At 43.8% G+C, this 21,930-nt stretch overlaps 3 protein-coding genes across 5 annotated transcripts; all 3 read right to left on the reverse strand.

Annotated features, from left to right (window-relative positions):
- Nucleotides 1–1,682: 1,682 nt before the first annotated feature.
- On the reverse strand, nucleotides 1,683–3,114 carry hoxa1a (homeobox A1a). Its single transcript, XM_062435686.1, has 2 exons — nucleotides 2,502–3,114; nucleotides 1,683–2,120 (listed from the first exon to the last, which is right to left on the reverse strand). The coding sequence occupies exons 1-2, from the start codon at nucleotides 3,106–3,108 to the stop codon at nucleotides 1,741–1,743; spliced, it is 987 nt and encodes a 328-aa protein (XP_062291670.1). The 5' UTR covers nucleotides 3,109–3,114; the 3' UTR covers nucleotides 1,683–1,740.
- Nucleotides 3,115–6,889: 3,775 nt separating this feature from the next.
- Nucleotides 6,890–8,911, reverse strand: LOC133996021 (homeobox protein Hox-A2a). Its single transcript, XM_062435554.1, has 2 exons — nucleotides 8,367–8,911; nucleotides 6,890–7,773 (listed from the first exon to the last, which is right to left on the reverse strand). Exons 1-2 carry the CDS (start codon nucleotides 8,728–8,730, stop codon nucleotides 7,049–7,051), a joined length of 1,089 nt encoding a protein of 362 aa, XP_062291538.1. The 5' UTR covers nucleotides 8,731–8,911; the 3' UTR covers nucleotides 6,890–7,048.
- A 3,267-nt stretch (nucleotides 8,912–12,178) lies between these two features.
- Nucleotides 12,179–16,981, reverse strand: hoxa3a (homeobox A3a). Of its 3 annotated transcripts, XM_062435992.1 has the most exons (3): nucleotides 16,454–16,981; nucleotides 15,339–15,344; nucleotides 12,179–14,087 (listed from the first exon to the last, which is right to left on the reverse strand). In XM_062435992.1, exons 1-3 carry the CDS (start codon nucleotides 16,914–16,916, stop codon nucleotides 13,303–13,305), a joined length of 1,254 nt encoding a protein of 417 aa, XP_062291976.1. In that variant the 5' UTR covers nucleotides 16,917–16,981; the 3' UTR covers nucleotides 12,179–13,302. The 3 variants fall into 3 exon arrangements, with proteins under 3 accessions (XP_062291976.1, XP_062291978.1, XP_062291977.1); XM_062435994.1 differs by lacking the exon at nucleotides 15,339–15,344 and having other exon boundaries at nucleotides 16,460–16,981; XM_062435993.1 differs by lacking the exon at nucleotides 15,339–15,344.
- Nucleotides 16,982–21,930: the final 4,949 nt, after the last annotated feature.

The following is a 21,930-nucleotide window of genomic DNA, read 5'->3' on the forward strand; positions in this document are numbered from 1 at the left end:
GGGTGTCTGCAGGGACCACAGTAACGTCGTCTCTGTCCTGAACGTAAGAAAACAACAGAATACAACCCAATAACAATATAAAACAGACGTTTACAAGAGCTGAAATGAATAAAACAGACGACGCCTAAATAACTTACTCTTCTTTTCCATGTTTGTTGTTGCTGGTGTGAGCAGCCTGTACTGCAGCCTCAGCAGGTCTCCACAGCTCCAACAGAGCAGCTCCTGCAGGTGGATCCCAGGTAAAGGTGCACTTGCCTCATTAATCATGGTTCTTTCAGCGTTTTTTTGCCCTTTTATGGTAGAGTGGACTCGCATCCTGCACACCAGGAATTAAAACATCAGTAGAATCAGGAAATCCCTTATAACTTGAATATGGGACAAAGGCTAACTTGAAGAAAGCCAGTAAAGCTTTTACATGTACACAGTTGTATGTTACTGTGAGATTGTAACGGACTGTATGTCATGCAGAGCTGCAAGTTTTCATTATTTATTTTGTCATCAGGTGGGGATGATGACACCTCCATGTAACTTTGGGTAACTGAGGTGTTGACAGGGCCAGTGGGGCCCCATCCTTGTCGATAGCCTAACCTCGATGTTTTTAATCGATAGAATTTATTTTTTGTCCCCTCAATAAGCCGAGAGCTCGATAAGGTTCTCATCACAAATGAGGCTGACGTCCGCGCTCTCATCCCCTCCATGGATAAACATGCCTTTATTATGCCAATAACTCGTTACCCCAGGGACGGGAGCGAGCACGGCCGCATACATTGAGAGATTTGTGGTGCGTAAAACGGCACGTGCAGCCTCTCAAACGGTGGGAACATAGACAGGGCTTCCCTTTCCTGTCCACAAATCTTAAAGTAGAGTACTTATGGGTGGATTTAGCTAAAAACTCAATTCTCTCTCTTTCATAGATGATTCCTCTCAGCAATGACACGAAGGAAAAGTTTTTAGAGGTAAACGCACTTTAATACACTTGACCCGTAAACGTCTCTCTGGACAAAACATTTTGTATGTGCTTGATTAAATATCTTACAGACAGCTAAAAGCCACACATGAGCGGCTCCCCAACTGATAAAACTCAGCGCCCCGCCAATAATACATGAAAGCATTACGCATCATGCAAATCGTACACAATGAACATTCAGACAGTCGCGACACACAGACACATAGGCCTGAAACACAGAGGTGACAGTGATTAAGGAGGTACTATAACAATGCACTCTATAACGGTTACTAAACGAGGTCTTCTCGTTGATAGTGTGATGCCTAATTGGCGACATCCAGTGCAATCAGCGTGGCCGTGACGCACAACTTTGGCACATTTGAGGTATTTGTTTGTGGGTGCAGCTTTTGTGACTTGACATTGGCACATTCGGCAGCACTGGTCAGGAGCAGGTGTAAGGAAGGTACTGTATATTTCCTACGCCATCATAGTCGTGGCATTGTCTAGCGTCAGATAAAAAAACCAAAACAAACAATAAACATATGTTGAACCATGGCCTATACTTGTTTGGACAGCTATGCTATCTTTCTTCCGAACACAATACACAATATAAAACAAATCTATAACCCAAAAATCATATATTATCCAAAGTCTCAAATAGTGCATTAACTCATCCTAAATGTCCACACATGTTGGATCCCCATTAACCAGGACTTTGACTTTGATACACTGGATATTATCTTTGGTATATACAGGCCACCTGTGGCCCAAAGAGGTAAAGAGGCAGTTGTTTCTTAATTGGAGGAGTAAGGATCAGCCCCCGTGGAAGACACCATGGAGGATGAAGGTGATGGAGTAGAGGGGGCTGAGATAGACTTTTCTGATGCTGCATCGTCCATTTTCTCTTGAACACTCTCTCCCGGGTCGGAGGATGGAGCTTTGGCCGGCAGCAGCCCTTCCTTCTCCCGCTTCTTCTGCTTCATCCTCCGGTTCTGGAACCAGATTTTCACCTGAGTCTCATTCAGCTGGAGCGCGGCCGCAATCTCTACGCGCCGCGCCCGGGTCAGGTACTTGTTAAAGTGGAACTCCTTCTCCAGCTCCGTCAGCTGCTTGGTGGTGAAGTTGGTCCGGACCGTGTTCGGCTGACCCCCATAACCGTACTCCCCAGACCTTCCTGCAAACAGAGAAACAACTCACGGTGAACTTGCAGAAAGGAGATATCGTAATTACTCCTTGATCACAATACACATGAGTTTTTAGGTGTTTGTGGCTGGAAGCAACTTTTACGCAGCAAACTGCAACTTTTACGCATCTGTCTATTGATGCCAGCTAGTTGGAAACACAATGTCATTCAGGTCAGAAAAGACACCAAAAGTTAGCCTGTATAACGTTAATATGAGTGTGAAATACACTCAGGTCAACGTCAACATCTGTCAACACTGTCCAACAGCACTGTCCATTTAATAAGCCTACATTGTTTACAGACATTAAAATGTATGCCACACGCATAGGTTCCCCCTCCTTTACCCTCATAAACACATCACTTGGCACCCACCTGTCTTTGGTGGGTTCCTCTTGACTTTCATCCAGTCGAAAGTTTGTGCAGAAGAGGCGCCCTCAGATAGAGGTGAACAGCATGCCTCCAGGTGAGCTGCGTGCAGTGGTGACAGCGGGTTTGAGCACCCAGGAAAGGGGGTTGCTTGCTCATGCCCGCCGCCATAGGCTGCATGGGCATACTGCAGCTGGCCCAGGGGGGCGGCACTGTAACCTTGGCGATGCTGAGGGACCATGGAGGAGGAAATGTTACCCGAGTACATCAGTGGGCCGCATTGAGGGAATCCCGCTGTGGAGTCTACTTCCTGGTTGAGCGCGTAATGGTTGTAACTAGTACAGAAACTTTGGGGTCCATAGCTGGAGCCACAGGCCGGGTGGGCCCCATAGGCGAGACCCAGAGAGCTTGCAGTAGACTGGTATGACCCCGGCTGGTGAGGGATACCGTCAGGGGAAGCCCTGCTCGCCATGAAACGGTCATCCGCCCCGCAGTTGTTGACAGAAACCGCGCAGGACTGAAAAGTTGTAATCCCGTGGTCCGAGTGAAAAGCCCTGACAGAGCATGAGCCACCTTCACCGCTCATCACCGAGTAGTCTAAAAAGCTGCTCATTGTAGCATTGTTCTACCAGGACCGAGGGACCGTCCGTTATACAGACACCCCCTGATCTCTTCCTCTCTCCCCTCTTACCCTGAGTGACCGTGTCAACCTTTACCTATACTCTGTCCTAATCAGAGCAGGGAGGGGGGCGAACGGGCCGATATCAATGAACGGGTGTTGTCACGTGGGCCCGGGTCAGCCAGTGAGATACTTGTCCTTATCCCCTTAGCCGGTGACAGATTGGTGTTTGAGTGGCTATTTAAATTCCAGGCGCTCGTCGATCAAGGTGACGCGCGTCGCCACTAATGTATTAGCCGAGCAAACAATGAGCTGGGAGGCAGACGGCGGTGGACAGCTCCGGGGTCGCATGAAGACCGGGGAACGGCAAACACGGCATCTTCTAACCCCTGCTGTGTGCTCTCCAGTCCGGGGAAAGATTAACGCTTCACCCTGTGTATCCTCTCCATGACAACGACTTACAACTCTGACCTCAGGTACAGTATTTTTGGAAAGGAGAGAGGAATAGTTGTGTGTGCGTGCACGTATAGCCCAGTTGTGCATGTGCCTTCCTTGAGTGTCTGTTTTCGTTCGCGCTTAACAAGCACGGTGCCATACGTATAATAGTGTCATTGCTGGAGAGAGGGGCAGCAGTCATTCTCTCCTGGATGGATGGCTTAGAGTGTGTGTGCCACTGCCACAGGCTATCTGTAGGCTATCAGTGTCCCATTCCAATGCGAAGTGTTTCACGCTTTAACACTGCAAGAGATTTGCTCAGCAAATATTGTCACAGTGTGACAGTGAGGGAGAAGGTTTCACACGCCTGACACAGAGAAAATACACTTCACTTCAGTCAAAGAGAGTTTTTCTTTAACTTTGTTTCCTCGTCAAGGTCGCATTAGACATGTTTGGCTGCTTTTGTGCCTATTTGCTGTGAGGTCACAGGTGATGTAATGACAAGACAACACATTAGACATAAAGATGATGTGGTATTCATTTTTTCTCTCCTAGGGTCATGGGGGCTGCTATCTACTCCGATTTCACTCCCACATGTATTCATTAAGCATGTATAGTGATCAAATGATGGTGATAATGCGAGGCCCGTCGTGGAGCTAATGCGCCCACATAGCCTGAGGTGCGAGTGTGGGCTGATTATCCTAAGTTCATCAAATAAAGCTGTTGGAGAAATTAATGGTTGCGAAAAGCACCGCTACAAAGGCAGAGCAGGGGGGTACTGTGTGTGTGTGTGTGTGTGTGTGTGTGTGTGTGTGTGTGTGTGTGTGTGTGTGTGTGTGTGTGTGTGTGTGTGTGTGTGTGTGTGTGTGTGTGAGAGAGAGAGAGAGAGAGAGAGCAAGAGAGAGAGTGAGAGAGAGCTGCAAGTAGCGATTGCAGAGTGCGTGGCCAACCTCTCACTGAGGAAGGAAAAGAAATAGGAAGGGAGGAGAGAGACAGAGGGGGAAGGACGGAGGAAGGGAGGGAGGGAGGAAGCGATGGTCCGATGGAGAGACGGGCGCCCCCGCTGGCCAAATGCAGTATAACACCCAAAATGCTTTCACTGTTTATAAATATGGCATGACATTATTCCTAACAATCATTCATCAGACTTGACACTTAGATAGACAGCTCAATTGACAGACTGCGTTATGTTTCATTTACTTTTTTGAGATATGATCAAATATAAACACCTGAAAAAATAGACACTGTTGTAAACTTGTGCCTAATGACTGTCAAATATGTGATAGCCTATATTCTTATTAAGTTGCACCCTTATAAGCTTTAAAATGTTTTTGTTTTAAGTGTTGAAAGAGGGGAGGTGATGCAAACTTCTCACCAGTGAAAAAAGCGCAGTGGGGTCAATACCCCCTACCCCTACCCCTCCTCTCTACTTTCTCTCTTCCCAGCTGCCTCTGCAACAGAGTGAGTGGGCGCAGTTGATCCTCGCCTGCTTGCCTCCCTGCCTGTATGTGGAACCTTAGCCAGGCCTCGGAGCTTTCTTGGCTCTTTGTGTGAACACATGTGCGCAAGAAAAGGCGCGCTGTCTCGGAATGATTTGGTTATACTGGACCTGTGGTTAGTCACTGGTCGATGGAGTGTAGGAGTGTAGTAGGATCCCCCCAGCTAACCCCCATGACCAGCACTACTTTACTATACCCCCCCCCCCCCCCCCCCCCCAACACACGCACTCCAGTTGCCCAGTAGGATAATATTCAGCCAGTCAATGCTCTCCTTATGGCTTCCAGATTATTCGATAAACCGCCGCTGACTGAACACACGATTTTATGAATTTTCGCAGGTGTAGATGAGTTTCTGCATCGATCCTTGCAGGCCGGGGTCGCAACCAGTGGTTGTTTGCTGTTCTCACACACAAAGCCGTTAAAGTGGCCCTATTGAGTCAAGCTGTGCATGAGCTAATAACTGATTCCCATAAGTCAACTCAAGTGCAATACAATAGAGCAAGGCCATTCATAATCCCTATATTGAACCCCAAGACTTTCTATATCAGTGCAGCACTAACTGCTGCTCCAATAACGCTGTAAAAGCTCCCCAAAACATACAAACTGTCTCTAAAGTAAACCAAATATTGCACAATGAGCCTCTCTCTGCAGTTAAGGGGTTATTTTTAGTAAATATATGTTGTATAAATCTCATTTAGTCTAGAAGTAGTCTGTTTTGAGTTTGGGCTACTTTTAACACGCGGGGAAGAGTGCAGCCTCATAATCTGAGCAGGCTGCTACTGCTGCCGCTGTCGCCGAGCCAGAGCCGTGTTTAAACAAGCTATAAAAATGAATTATTACCAAACGCATGCAGGGACTCAGCCCCTTTTCAGCTCAGGAATTGGGGAGTCCCGTATGAAAATGTAAGTGGGGTTTTATTTGTGCACATTACGCCACAATTGGTCTCCTTAATGTCCATCTCATTCATGCCACGGAGTGATTTATGAGCTCCTGAAGGCAAACATGGCTCGGCTATTTGCCTGCAACATGCACACAATGTTAAGAGCCCTGTCATGCTAAGATCCGGGCTGGAGTTATTTGCTTTTCTCTACAAAGTATGAAGTTTGAAAGTGAAAAAACATAAATATTCAATATTAGTGTTTTTTGTTAGCAGCATGAAATAGTGCTAATAGTGGTTTTGTGCAACTACAACTAATTCAAAAGTAATTTCAGCAAAAACAAGTTTTGGCATCAATAATTTGTGAATTAACTGCTAATTTACAGACATTTAAAAGTCAATTTTACACTAAAAAAGACCAAAGAGCAAAGTTTTAAATAAACAAAGATAACTGGTTTGGCATTCATTTGATAAAAAATATACAAAAGAATAAAAAAACAAAAACTAGACTATTATCTTAAATGAATCCGGATCATCCTGAAATTAAATAATATAATAAAAGTAAAATGCAAACCTCTGTGTGCATTCACACTTCAGCGCGCAGTGGACTGTTTATACTGATTGCCAACCTGTTGTTAAATTTGCATAATGTATCTATCTTTCTATGCCCTACTTCTTTTATTTTGCATATTTTTCTACATGAATAATTCAAGGAATAAAAGAAAAAGAGAAAAAAATCGGCCAGGAGGTAGAATAAGAAATGACTCCAAACACCAGAAAAAAAAGATTGTAGCAAGTTAATTGTATTCTAACAAAAATATCCAAGACATTGGAAGCTATACAAAAATAAAAACGACCAAGTTCCATAGGCCTAATATTGTATAATTATTCACATACACTCATAATTCCCATTCCAATAGATCAATTTGTTATGGTAATTACAAGCCACGTTTAGCTACTTCAGTGATTTAATTTCATCCTTACCTTGAATTAATCTTCAAGTCAAATATCAACAGAATAAATGTGCCGAATATACAAATAACATCAGAGTTAATAACATCGTAGCCTGATATTTATTGTCCCGAAAAAAGAAGAAGAAAGAAGTTATTGTGATTGATTTCAATTAATAGTTCAGATGCTGCAGGTCGATTGTAGTTAGAGACTCCGAGAAAAAATAGAAACTGTCCGTAGAAATGTCCACGGGGCTGTCCAGGGACTCTGACAAGCTCGGCGAGGCTGCATCGGAGAGCTGTAGGCAGGAATCCGAAGAGAAAGGTTGAAAATCATGTATAGAAACATCCAGGGCCGGGGGACTGTCGCCATTGTCCGGGCCAGATGCCGAGCCGGGGCCCATTGTTGACATGCAGCCCGGAACAGTGGGTGACGGGTTGGGAAAATGTTTCAGATTTTTGTCATTGCTGTTCAGTGGCGCAGCAGAAAAGCTCATGGTATCACCATTGTGGAGCTGTTGCGTGGAGCTGAGAGAGTTATTCTGAAAGGAGCAGGTATCTCTCTCCAGCAGGGCCCCGCTTCGCTCGTACAGGGGGGCCTCGTCCTCGTCGTCGCTCTGGATGCCGTCCTCTACACCCGGCCCTTTCCCTTCCCCGTTACGGTTCTCCTTGCTCTGAGTCTGTCGCTTGTGCTTCATGCGCCGGTTTTGAAACCAGACTTTGACCTGCCTCTCAGTCAGATCCAGCAGGGCCGCTATTTCCACCCTCCTCGGCCGGCACAGATACTTGTTGAAGTGGAACTCCTTCTCCAGCTCCAGCAGCTGTGTGTTGGTGTACGCTGTCCTCAGCCGACGGGAGCCCCCTCCTCCTCCTCCGCTCTCCACAATCTCAGGCGAGTCTGGAAAATAAGCAGCACGGTAGCGTGGGATTAAAACGCAGGACACAACAGTTACATAACCCCGCTGCCCATAAATCTAACATTATGGCTATCACAAACCACCAGAGAGTGGCTCACAACACGCTGCAGCAAAATGGCCGCTGGAGCTAATGACTCAGGGTTATAGCCTACATAACAGCTTTTACGCAAAGATTATAATTGCAGGAAGAAACTCGTTAGATTGTTTTTATACATAAAATAGCGTCCAGCATGAAGCAAAGACAGTGCACTATAAAAGCAGTGAGGTCCAAGCTGGTGTGGGATACTAATGAATGCTCCAGCTGCCCTCCTCGGCAACGGCACTCCATCACTCTTCATTACTGTCACACATCAAAACTCTGCTTCGGTAGGGGAATAAATCATCTCACATCACCAAACTTTACCAAAACTTTTTTTTTTCTTTCCTCAGACACAATCACAACACTGCAATATCCATAAATCAAAAATAAAACGCCTCTATAGACTTTTTTTAAGGGGGGAGGCCTGAGCTTGAATTTAGCAACAGATAGTAAACAGGTTTTTGTAGTAAATGCTGGTGTTTTGAAATCACCCACCTTTTGGGGAGAAGCATACAGGTCCATTGGAAATAGTAGTAGCTGTGGAGGTTGGCAGGTGGTTTCTTTTGGAGGCTTTCTTCTCCCGCATCCAGGGGTACTCCGGGGGTAAGGAGGCTGTGGGCAGCGGGCTGCATCCGTCGGGGCTGTGTCTGGGCCGGCCGTGCCGCGGATGGCTGCCCGGATTGAGGCTGGGAATGGTCTGCTCAAAGGGAGGAGGAATCAGTGTCGGGCGTGAAAGCGTCGAGCTCTTGATTGATGAACTTTGAAATGAATCAGCGACAGGGGGGAAAGATGTCAGGCACTCAGCAAGCGACGGCTGACTATTGATAAAACCGCTCTCTCGTTCGAATTCGTAATTCATCTCCGCTCCCTGAGAGCCGAGGAAAGTTTGCACGCGTATTTTTATAAACGTTGCGGCTCAGTGAAGACGAGAAAGAAAAAATCATTAAAAAAAATCTCCTGGTGGTGTTTTTTCTATTTCACTGATTACGGCCGTATGGGGACCGAGCTACTATTAAACTATTGAATTCATGGAGACAAGGTTGAAATTGGACCGAACTGCCTGTCACATGATTACCTCTGCCCAATGACAATTTGGGGTTTAATCAAAAGAAGCCACTGTCTGCCTGATTGATCCAAAAACTCAGATGAAGAACGCCTCGCTCAGCTGGGGGACGACTGTTTTTATTTACATCTTTGTCCGCTCAGTTTATCCTCCTCTCGCCCCTCCAGTCCAGTCCACTAAGCTACAAAATGTGTTTTTTAAGAATGGCTGACGCTCACTATTACAGGGGAAGGAGCCCAGCCTAGGGTGCGCGGATTCGTGCACTCCTCTTTCTCGTATTGTTTGAGGATGTCAGTCGAGAACGCCCCCACTACATACACACAGACACACAGACACACACACACATTTCACGCCAGTAGCTATTCATATAGAGTCAGAGTTGGAGAAGAAAAAAAAACATACACATCCCAAAAACTGATATTGAGACTTCTCGACAGAAACCAACCCCAACAATCCAGCCTGTTCAGTGAGTGTGGACCTCAGAGTAGATGTGATTCTACAGTGATGTATACTAATGAAATATGCAGTGCATCCACGAGCATGTGTTGCAATAAAAAGCCCATCTATTAAGTTAATACTGACAAATATGACACGTTCAGACCATCTTATCCCATATCAGCAGTTTAACATGTACACTTATAGCCCAGAAACGTGTAAACAGACACACACACACACAAACACACACACACACACACACACACACACACACACACACACACACACACACACACACACACACACACACACACACACACACACACACACACACACACACAGGCATACATGCATGCACACTTAGAAGCTGTACTGTGTTATTATATTTATGCAGATCTTAGATGTAATACTAAAGCATTAAGATCAGCCTGCATGTACTTAATGTTTATTTTTTGCATAAGGTCGATTTTTATAATGAGGTCACGCGTCCCATATGCTTGCACATATGCACAAATACATTGCGTTCTTTCTTTCGTTATTAATGGTTAATGGTCAACATTTTTCGATAACCAAAAGCCACTATAATGAGCACCTTTACTTAAATAGTATCCTAAAATTTAGAATGGTTTCATTTTTCATGTTGGGGTTGGGAAGCCACAAGGCTAAACCTGGGTTAACTTGGAGGACAGTGGCTAGAAATGCTAAGAGAGTCTCCTGCTGTGATTCCAACATTAATTCTACCTGAAATTTTAATGGAGTGAAAACCACCACGGTTACAATCGACCATTCACAACGAATCCATCTGCAACTATTATGCAGGCTATATGGAAATGTTTCTGAAGATCTCTTTCCCCGCAGTGTTTGGTTTTATAGCCCATTCCAGTATAATCTGAAAGCCACATTTGGGATGTTTTTCGTCAAACAGTTAATGTTGTATTCTCATTCATTCATTCCAAAAATATGGCTTGGTGTGTAAGAGAGGGGAAGAAGAGAAGTGGTAGGCCTCTCTCAGTTTGTTGCTTATATACCAAACAAAGAGTCCTGGAAGCCTGTGCGCGATCAATCTTACTCGCCAAAAGGTCTGACAGCTCGGTGCCCTCACAACACATTTAAGGCTTCTAACTCTCCCCCGGATCAAATGCAGCCAGGAAGCGGCCAGAAACACTGGTCACTCAGATTAGAACCAGTTTCTGCTCGCAGTTATAGCCAGGCTGTCGCTGGAGGGATGTTTAAAAAGATAAATAAGAATCCAACTACACATGATGCGACCATTTCCTTTTTGAGGAGGGGGTAACTCGCCAACGGTGAGTAGGGCGAAGCTGCTTCTCCCACCTGGCTTTTATTCTCTTTAAATGAGAAGGCGATTTTACACAAGGACATGCACCTTATATGTCGTTTTTGGTAAGACATGCAGGTTTGTGAGCAGGGCAGACTTGTGTGGTGAAGGACAGAGTTGCTAGGGAAGGAGATGGATGGGTCTTTTGGAATTACGCACAGTCTTTGTGTGCAAGGAAAGGAGTGGGTGGCGGCATTTAGTGGACCCCAAGCCTGTCCTACACACTTGTCTTTACAGCAGGATTGATTTAGGACCATTTTCCCACGGATAGAAATGCAATGAAAGAAATACAAATCTCCTGTTTAAGTTAAAACGTTATTTATGTGCTACCTGTGTATGGCGCGTATGGGTCAAATCAGTATCTTGCTGTGTATGCGCGTACATGTGTGCTCGTGTGTGTATGTCTGTGTTGGATGCAGATATACTGAGTACATCAGCTTTTTTTTTTTTTTTGCTCTGACACACCATGGTGCAATTGTTCTAGGTTTCCCTGCTAACCATATGTCAGGGCTACTAATGTTCATGCTGTTGTATCAATCAGATTGGGATTGAAAATGATTTCTTGGTGCAAAAATCAGAGAAACAATTCTTCTACAGTTGCACAAAGACGTAAAGAGTAAACATGTTACAATAGGCGGGTTTTCATAATTTGATGAGAAAGGTACAAAACTCGTTAAGCATCCAAATATTTCTGCTTTTTTTTCTCCCTAGAAAAACGAATCAGAAAATTACAAAACATTTGAGCTCCATGTGTATTATATTGTGGACATTCAGCAATGCTTGTAAATTATTATAGAAAAAAACAAAAACAAACATCAAATTGTTCTTCTAAAATTGAAGATATTTTCTGAGCAGCCCCTTCATTTAAGCAACACACACACACACACACACACACATTTCAGCTTTCCAGTGATAATTTCCTTCTCTGTAACCAGCATCATAACCGAGGCATTTCGCGTTGGACCGGCTCTACAACTGGCTGTCTGCAAAATCTGCACAATAATGAGACAAATAAGCCCCGTTATGACTCCAGTTCAGCCTGTATCCTCTCTGACCGCATTTGACTGACTGAACATATCAGGGAATTATTTTTCCAAACGATTTCTCATTTAGCTTGTTGTCTTCTTACAGAATCTCCAGGAGGGCCCCGGTGACATTTTTATTATTATGGATGTGCCCACGCAGATGAGAGGAGCGGAGAGGGCCACCCGAGAGTTTTCTTCACGTCGAATCAAGAGGAGGGGAAGGAAATCATGTAGCCTTTATTCAATATTTGACATTATCTGCAGCCATTTCCTCTATTGTTATTGAAGTGATTTAAGCCCAATGGTTCCACATTTTTTCATATGTAAAAATAATTAACAAATATATAGATTCACCAATTAAAAGCATGAGTTCTTATTTAAATGGTAGCATTTTATTAGTATATGCTGCTAATTGTCTACAAATGTGTATTTTTGCTTTTTTTTAAATTATCGTCTCCTCAATTCTATACTGTCATGAAATAAATAGCAACAATAATACTGTATAACTGCAACCCTAGAAATATATATATTTTTATTTTAAGAAACTGCTTTCGTTTTAATTTTGTCATCATGTGAAATGCTTCTGAGATGCATCTGAATTCAAATGGAAGGATATGCTTTAAATATATTTCAATTCTTTTATTTATTTCTTCAAACTGGAGCAGCATGGAATGTATGACATCGAAAAAAAATGAGGATGTCTGTTTCTCTTTTTTTTTCTTCAATAAAGAAACTGCTAACGTGTGTCCTTCGTTCCACCCTTATTGCATGACTGATTGATTTTTACATTCACTGAGAAATAAAAACACCTCCTCAAAGAAGAAGAAGAAGAAGAAGAAGGGAAAAAATGGAAACAGAGCCGAAAATAGCAACATGGTGCAATTCTGCTGCTGCTGCTGAGGAGCTTCTTGCAGACTACATGTAAGGGCTGGAGGGAAATGAGACGCTAATATTCACCAACATTCTCCCCACACAAAGATCACAGGGGTGTCAAATAATACTAAAGGACTTTTTCTTTTCTTTTTTTTTACACCGAACATAATAAATAACATTAAGGGAGGTTGTGTGTAAGCTCATGACCCTTGTTTGGAACATGTATTTCTCTCCTAATCCCAACTCGTGGCTCTGAAGGATCCTCTCACAAGTGCAACAAAATGCAAAAACACAATTCTTCAACTGCGGATAAATAAAATACGGACAAATTCACATTAACAATGAATAACATATGTTCATAATACCCTGTTTGAGTTTCGATTTTAAAACAAGATTTAAAGAAAAAGAAGAAAAAAAAGATTAAATAGGCCTGTGCATATACTGTGCCCCCCTCCCTCCCGCTCTAGACGTCCTACAGCCCAGATAAAGGTCTATTTGAGACAATGACACGAGCAAATAGAGAAACAATTCAAGCAAGTCGTGATTATTTATCCTACGCTACTTCACACATCAAACTATAGAAAACATAAACAAAAGCAGAGAGAAGGTGGGAGCCATGAGGAGGCGCAGAAACAAAGCAGTAATGTGTCTGGAGGTGGATAAGACAATGGGCGGAGTGATCCGGGGGTAGCGCCATAGCTACAGATGCGTCAGTTTGGGCGCTTCCTGGATTCTTCCCTGAGTATAGTGCGACGTTAGGTCTGTGTACGTCGGTGTTGGATCACACACTCCGTGATGCTGACTGTTGCCCATTGTGATTGCTCCATTGTAGTCCATGTTTGCGGACGGCGGGTGCGGGAGGTGGGTTAGACCGAAAACGGAGGCCCCAGAATTAGGCATTGAGTCGATGTAACCTCCGCCAACATAAACGGGGCTGCCCTGCATGTGCGTCCCGTAGTTGCCATTGCCTTGGAGAGGATGTGCGTCATACTCGGGCGTGGCCGAGTCGGTCCCAGGATACCTCTTCTGGGAGGGCGGGCAGTTGTTGAGCGAGCTGTTTAAAGGAGGGGGGTATGACGTGGCCATACCGTATGCATTTTGATGAGGTTTATTGTAAGACGTTGGCGACTGGGATTCATAAGGTACACTGTTTACAAGAGAATGCATAGAGTTGAGGTATCCTCCACCGCCACCGGAGGCCGGACCAACAGGACTCCGAGGGGACTGTCCACCAGGAGAAGGCATCATTCCGACGCCTTTTTGATCCTTCTTGTATTTCATCCTACGGTTCTGGAACCAGATTTTGATCTGTCTCTCGGTGAGGTTGAGCAGGTTGGCCATCTCCACCCTCCGGGGTCTGCAGAGGTACCGGTTAAAGTGGAACTCCTTCTCCAGCTCCACTAGCTGGGCGCTGGTGTAAGCTGTCCGAGCCCTCTTCGATGCTGCTGACCCCGGAGGACTCTTGTCTCCGGGACAACTCTCCACTGTCAGGGAGGAGGAGAGGAGGGTGTCAATCAGTAATCCATTATTACAGGGATGGAGAGAGAGAGAGAGAGAGAGAGAGAGAGAGAGAGAGAGAGAGAGAGAGAGAGGGAGAGAGAGAGAGGGAGAGAGAGAGAGAGAGAGAGAGAGAGAGAGAGAGAGAGAGAGAGAGAGAGAGAGAGAGAGAGAGAGAGAGAGAGAGAGAGAGCAAAAAAAAACAGCTGATTAGAAAACTCTCCAACATCAGGAGGGGGTTGGGTGGAAGGTTGGATAATGAGAACAGTTTACTAGATATATATGCCCTGTACTTAATATGCCCCACTACTTAAATAGAGGAAATAAGAGTTTTATCAGCACCCCCCACCACCCCCAAACCACCACCACCAACCCTCTCTCCCTTCCTCCCTCACTACGCATGCGTGTGCATGTGCGCGCCATGGTGCAAACATCTTAACAGTTTAATCAATCTGCTCCCTATTGCAAAGCACATGGGTTATCATCAGGGTTCTAAAAGACAATTAACGATCAATGGATAGAAAATGCGTCTCTGTGCACGTTACACTAACTGCAGAGCAAAAGGTATAACTGGAGGATAGTAGGTCAATATCTGATATGGAAGCAGGTAAGCTCAGATATGCTACTAAAACATTTGACCCTCATCTTCCCCCGTAGTCATACGGTAGCACACGCGTAATGCAAACATAAGCATTATGTATTCCTCAGGGTGTATAAAACAGCTCACCTTGCCCTTACTGATAAGTCTCCCCTTCTAAGAGGTTGGTGCTTGGCTGAAGAATAGCAAGGTGTACTACTGCTGTGGCAGGCGGCCAACACTTAATAAATTTCACTACCTGTCGCCCAGACCTGGAGCAAAAGGAATGCAGCATGACATAACCCGACCCATTAGGTTATTACAGAGATGAAAGAGAAGTTAACACGAGGACTAGGAGGGATATCCACTTATTCAGGTCAATCACTTGTAAAAAACGATGATAATCCATTAATTAATTTTCAAAGAAAGGCTAGTTTGCTTGATTCATAAATGAGACGCATTTGGGATTCGTGCGTAAAAGGCTTGCTGCATATCTTAAGCATAGAGTGACCATGATAAAAATGATTAAGGTATAGCGTGCGTGCGTAAAACGTGCGTAAAAGGCTTCCCATACATGTTAGCACTTCAACGTGTTGTTAAAAATTAATGACACCTTCCCTACATAAATCACAATGAAGGGTTTTATACTGCGTTGGATTACTTGCTGCTGCAAGTCTTTCTGTAGAAGAGTAACTATGATTTAATTCTTAAATTACCCACATATTTCAAAATGTGGAGGCCGCAGAAAGATGAGAGTCAGATTGGCTCTGTGAAACTCCAAACTACCACCAACCACTCTGACCCACCAAGTTTCCCTATAATCAAATCAGGATCTGGTTTACGTACGTGCGTAAAATGGGGCGTAAAATGCTTTCCATAAAGGTGAGCACCTTAACATGCTGTTAAAAAATAATTGAAAACACCTTCCTAAACATAAATCACGCTAAAAGGCATCATGTTACTTTTCATTTTCAACTCTTACTGTAGAACATAGTTCATGACTTAATTAGAAGATTATCTACATATTTCACAAAATAAGAAGGCCATGGGAAGATGAGCATCTCTGGATTTCTAGGTTGGCCCTGTGTAAATAAACACCCCCAAACATAAACCCCCCAAAGTGACCCACCAAGTTTCCCTCTAATCAAAACATCAGGACAAACTGAAACAACTGTTGTGCGTGTTTGTTTGTTGTCTCTCTGGGAACATTATGTGATCAGTGGACATGCCTGTTTACAGTAGGAAGAGGTCACATGCAGGCCACAGGGACAACAAATGGTGGAGGCTATAGTCGCAATGTTAAGGCAAATGACTTTATGTTATAGTACAGTCTTCAAGTCTATAACATTTGGCCCAAAATTTGACCCAAGACTTTTGGAGAATTTTATAGATTTTCTTCATCCCTTCACATATACGATGTGCCCACAATAAAAGCAATGCTTGTGCATACTGACTGTGTAATTGAGGCGTTGAATGCACGCTGTGTTCATTTTTGAGTTTTCATACTTCCTGAAAGATCCCATAGAGGGAACAAACTATATGAATATACCACAAACCACTGAAGTATAAATACAGAGTAAAATTTACACTTATGTGACCATGGCACACATGGTTAGTAAAACCACTGTTGCGGTTAGCCCCCTCCTCGTCCTCATTCCTCAACCATCCCCTATATTGTATGTCCACCCTCAACAAAACTTATGTAACGTTCTTTTGGTTGGTTATCAGGTTGTGCAGGTTGTGTGTATGTCAGCAGCAGCAGTGTTTAGGTTGTACCTGAACTGGAGCTACTGGTTGGTTTCTGCTTGGTGTTCTGACGGCTTTCCTTCATCCAGGGGAAGATCTGTTTACCGTGAGTAGAGGAGGTCGGGGAGCCGTTCTTGGCGCTGGGTTGGTTGGACCCGTTGCTTGTATTTTGGCTGATAGCACCAGGGGATTGTGAGGGAGGGGGTGGGCCTGACACCGGCACCTGCGGTTGATTGCTTTCGGGATGAACCTTGGACTGCGCCGCCTGAATGGCTGTGGTCCTGTCGCAGGTCTCCGCAATCTCCCCCGGCTTCTGCAGAGCCACGGAGCCGTCAGGAGACTGCAGGGAACAGGCAGGTCGATGGTACTCACTTTCCACATGAGAGGCCCGGGGATATTGGACCTGATTGGCATCATAACTGAAGCCATTTGCGCTTTGATATGGGTAGCCACTGTAAATTGCGGAGCTGTCGTAGTAGGTTGCCTTTTGCATCTCGCCGTTTCCCAATATTTATTTCAGAAACTGACAGGGTCTTGACACCCTTGTAGAATAACATTGGCACCCCGTGGTCACGTGACGCCTCTCCGCCAATGGCCTCCTCGGGTGAACCTAGGGTTACAAGAAGCACTGTGAGGAGAAGAAATGGTGGCGATCCATCTTACTTTTCAATACAGGCCTGACACTGGAGACTATGAAGGCAAGATAGGGCCAACAGTTCTGTAGACTATTACCGTTTACCTTATGGCTTACACAGGGCACAAAGGCACACACTAACCTTGTATTACCATCTGTGCCAAACAACATTAAAACAAAAACCCTTTCAAAAGCATTTCAGATGGCCAAACCAATTTTGGGACCTAACAAGAAACTGCATGACATTTTAAGGCTTGAGCCTATTAACCATGAAACTGAATATAAAGTTAGGGTACACCTTAAAGAGAGGTTAAACTGGTGCTGTAGAAATAACTTATTAGCGGGTTACCACACTGGAAAATAATATTTCTGTTACAATGTTATTCTACCAACAGAGCTGTCAACAGTATATCTTATTTCTCGTGTAGCGAGTGAAAACATTCCGTGTGGCCCACAAGCTTTTAACTATTTTTAGTGTTTGTTTTTCACTGTTAGTAATATATATACGTGCTGTGCTTCCCCGGCCTCTTGGTGCAAAGCATAAACAACCGCATTCTCTTCTACTTTTTTCTTTGTATGCTGTAAGATAGGCTAAATGGAAGGGCCGGTGAGGAAACCTGAAAAACCGGGCGGGCATCCGTGCATCTTCATGACCACGGTGTGAACTTTTCCTTGCAGGCCCATAATAATGGCTGCTGTCGGTGCTGTCTGAGCGGCGGCCCGTCCTGGTGATATATGGGGGTCAGCGAGCCGGGACGGCCTGCTCAGAATGAGCGGCCTGGTAAGCAGCCAAGCCCGGTACTTAGACGGACAGAAACCCGGGATGAACAGCTATAGAGCCTGCTGCTAAACCACCATCATTCACTCAGAACCATGGGGATCTAAACGATTATTGGGGAAACTATACACCATAATAGACACACATCCAGAAGGTCATTCTTAGAGAAATGACATTACTAATGAAATAGTAGAATATTTTATGTGGAACCACTGTGTTTTTAAACCATTAAATAGCGGTGTGCAATGCAAACATACTAATAATAATGATAATAACGACAATAATAATAATTATAACAATAATAACAATAATAATAATTATAACAATAATAACAACAACAATAATAACAACAATAATAATAAGGTAACTGCTTAAAAAACATTACAATATAAATAGATTTTTTTAAAACCCGCCAGATTCATCTGCTATTTAATTTTGTTTGAGTCATGCAGTTCTTTTGTTTGCCCAGTAGATTAAACCACTGCAGCCGTATCAGTTTAGCACCAGATAATTGTGGACATTAAATACAATAAATAAAAATTAAATTAAATTAATTATTTGATTGGAACCTCAATTTCAGAATTGTATTTGCTGAAACTGAAAGGACATGTGTCTAATTGCAAAGCCATACCATGACGTATTATTACTAAGCTACAATAAAATCATTAGTATAAGCTACTTATTTAATATTTATTTAGGTAGGCTATAATATATGATATAGTCCCAGAGCAAAGCTTACACTAAATGCATTATGAGAAAGCATACATTAAGAAATGAAAGTGAAAAAGTCGGTTCACTCTGGAGCCGTGCATAACAAGAAGCAAATCTGTACAAAATGAGCCCTCAGCTTGCCCTCAACGCAGCTTAACCGCAGACTGAAAGAAGGTGTCTTCACTGTATCTGCTGCTCATAATGACCTGGAAAAGATATCAGAAAGCTTTGTGGTCTATCTCCTGGCGAGCCATTGCGATAGTCATAAATGGCAGAAAAAGAGAAACAAAAGACAGACTTGAGCTTTCTGTGTAGCACTCTGCTCCACGTTAGAGAAATCTGGCTGCCCGACTGTGTGTGTGTGAACTCTTCCTGAACCGAGATCTAAGTCATACGGTGATAAATCACCGCGCGACACACAAACTCCGCCATTTACAACCGAGGGAGCCTATTTCTGGCCTGCTTACCTTATCCTCTGACGACGAATGCAGAGCACCAAGCAATATTTTCTCATTCAGCGACGAAATCGATCAAAGCAGTAATCCAGAGAAAAGTTTAAAGGCAGGGCTGGCTGGGTTGAAGCAGCAGCAGCAGCAGACTGCGCCCTGCCATACACCAGGCATTAGCAGCCACAACAAAAAAGGGAAGAGCCGAGAGAAATCCCTTTCCTTTTTCCTTGTCTTTTTTTTCTCCCTACTCGACGTGGATGGGTAAACTGAGATTACGAAAGCAGGCGTGAGCAGTCGGGTCAGCGAGATAAGAGTTATCTGGCCTCAAGATTGAATTTATCGTCCTGTTCATAGAGCAATGGCCAGGGCTTCATAGCAATATTAAACTCAGCCAAGGCTATGCTGGACTCTGTGATCCTTCACCAGTACCATGCAGACACCAGTGAACTGCCCCGAACCAGAGCGTCACCATAGACAAGAAAAATTATGCAAATGAAGTTGCGCCTTGGAAAGCCAGTTCAAATCAAGTGGCTGCCTCTCCTCCTCCCCCAACCAAATGAGGTAGTGTGCCTAGAAAAAACATAATACCTCGTTACAAATAGCATGCAAGTCCATCCCCAGTGTTTTAAATATTTTTGTTATTATTTACTCCACGTCTTGAGTGGAATTATCAGACTTGAGGAAGATATGCAGGAGAGAGTAGAATACAAAGGAATAATCAGCTGCTGACCATGCTGCATTAACATTTCCATGGGACTTAAAGGACGTCTAACCACGGCTTAATCATTAACCCGCATTTTTTTTTTTAAATATACTCCTCGGTCTTTTGGCACAAGGACGCACAAATCGTTTTCGTTTCTGATTCACCGCTGAACCAGAAGTGTGGCTGCATGGCTTCTTGAATGAAGAATACAACATGAATATTTTTTTTTCTTTTTAAGATTAGAAGGCACAACAAACTTCACATCAAAGCCGATGTATATCAAGGGAAAAACCCCACCAGGAGCACGGTGTGAAAAATGGGAAGAGGTTTCATCAACCAAAAGGCAGAGCGGAGGACATGCAGGCAGCGAGGAGCAGGGGAGCAGGGAGCCGGCAGCAGGGGGAATCCCTCTGCATGGTAATGCTGTCTTTAGTAGCCAAAAGATAAACTGAAAAAATAGATTTATGTCCTCTCAGGATCCCCAGGCTGTAAACACGTCCAGAGCTGCTTCTCTGCTGCTTTCAGGCTCTGGGACAAAAATTCAGTGACACAATTACAAAAAGGTAGAACACACGGACGGCGTGGGAGGGTGAGTGGGACAAAAATTCACGGGTGAGGTTGTTTTTTTAGCCAACTCAGCTATTTGGTCTTTTTTACTTTGTATAATTATTTACTTCTTTGTGCTTTCCTAAAACGCTGATTCGTCTCTCTCTTTAATTTGGCCCTGAGCTGAGGGTTAAATGTCAGTGAGGTGGTGGTGGTCGCGCTGCCGTGCATAAAAAGGCGTAAAAAGAAGAAGAACAACAAAAAAATCTGAAATGTTGATGAAAGAGAAAACATTTTTTTGAAATTTCAGCCAGTAAACTACAGCACGGGCAGATGGCTTTCACAGAGAGTAGTTTTCGAAAGGAGTGAGGCACCGCTCCAAGAGCTGCGATTCCCCTCGTCACTTTTATAGTGACAAATTACACCACAAAGACAAGTGGAAGAGAAGGAATTATTGCTCTCAGACTGGTCATATTGCTGCTACAAGGAAATGTACAAGCCATAGGCTGCTTCTCTATCCCTGCGAGTGCCTCGGTGGGCGTGTGTGGCACTTATTAGAAATTGAATAAGGATATCACCATCAAGCATTCATAACACAAATCAATAAAGATATATGGACTTACCGAAGGCAGTTCAAGGTGTCTCGGAGACCGTGCGATGGCCTGAATTTACTTGGCTGGAATTCTGCAATGAGGAGTGGAATAAATATTTTCAATTTCTCAGAAGATGATACAACCTTGTAATGTGTATATTATCGAGTATATTAGTGTGAATGTTATTTTCAGATAGGCGCTCTCTGTAAGGTTAGAAAACTTAATTAAAAACTAGACTTTGTTGCGCTAATATGTTGAGGCCCTGTTTTTTAGTGGCACAAAAAAAGAAAACTGTGATCTGCAAATTTAGGCTATCCTAAATCCAGTTTAATCCAGTTGGCTACGAGTATTTTGAAGATATATTTTTAGGTCAAAATGTAGCATATGTATTTTGTAGCAGGCTTAATATTTTTATTTTTTTATGTTTTTAATCATGTCTTTGCAGCTTCAGTGAACCATAACTTCTTGATTTCTTTTAACATTTTGCAACAAAACATCAACTAAAATATATCCATCATTCAACACAAGACTATTAATGACCAGTAAGCAAAACGCATAAATAAAAAGGCAGAAATGCATCTGACACAAAACATAACAACTAGATATTGTTGCCTATCAAGCGTAATATCACTAATAAAATAAAAATGGGTCTATGCAAATAACGTTGTTGTTGTTTCCCGGCGGGCCGGTAAGCATTTTCTCCACAAACGGATCGAATAGTCATTAGCTCTCGCGCACCATCTTCCCCAAGTCCCCGCGCCCATAAATCAAGCAGGAGCGCCGTGACCCCAGCGCGGCCGCGCGGTCCTGGATGGCACTCCGTCTTCCATTATATCCTCGTTTCCCTGGCGGAGCGACACAACCCCACCGCTTTCCCCTACTTTTTTTTATGGAGCTCATCTTGATGTATCATTTACGCTAAAAAAAAAATTCCACGTAAATACACCAGATGTTTGGTTTTATAGGCAGGCGCTGCACATTGGAACGGCCACGCGCTTTGTTTGGGTTTTTTTCCCCCTTGGAAGACGATATTTAAATGGCCGCTTTATTTACAAATGTTAATACAGGCCTACTTGTCTCAATAGCTGCTCGT

This window comes from Scomber scombrus, chromosome 16, assembly GCF_963691925.1.
Source record: "Scomber scombrus chromosome 16, fScoSco1.1, whole genome shotgun sequence".
In the NCBI taxonomy this organism is placed as follows: Eukaryota; Metazoa; Chordata; class Actinopteri; order Scombriformes; family Scombridae; genus Scomber; species Scomber scombrus.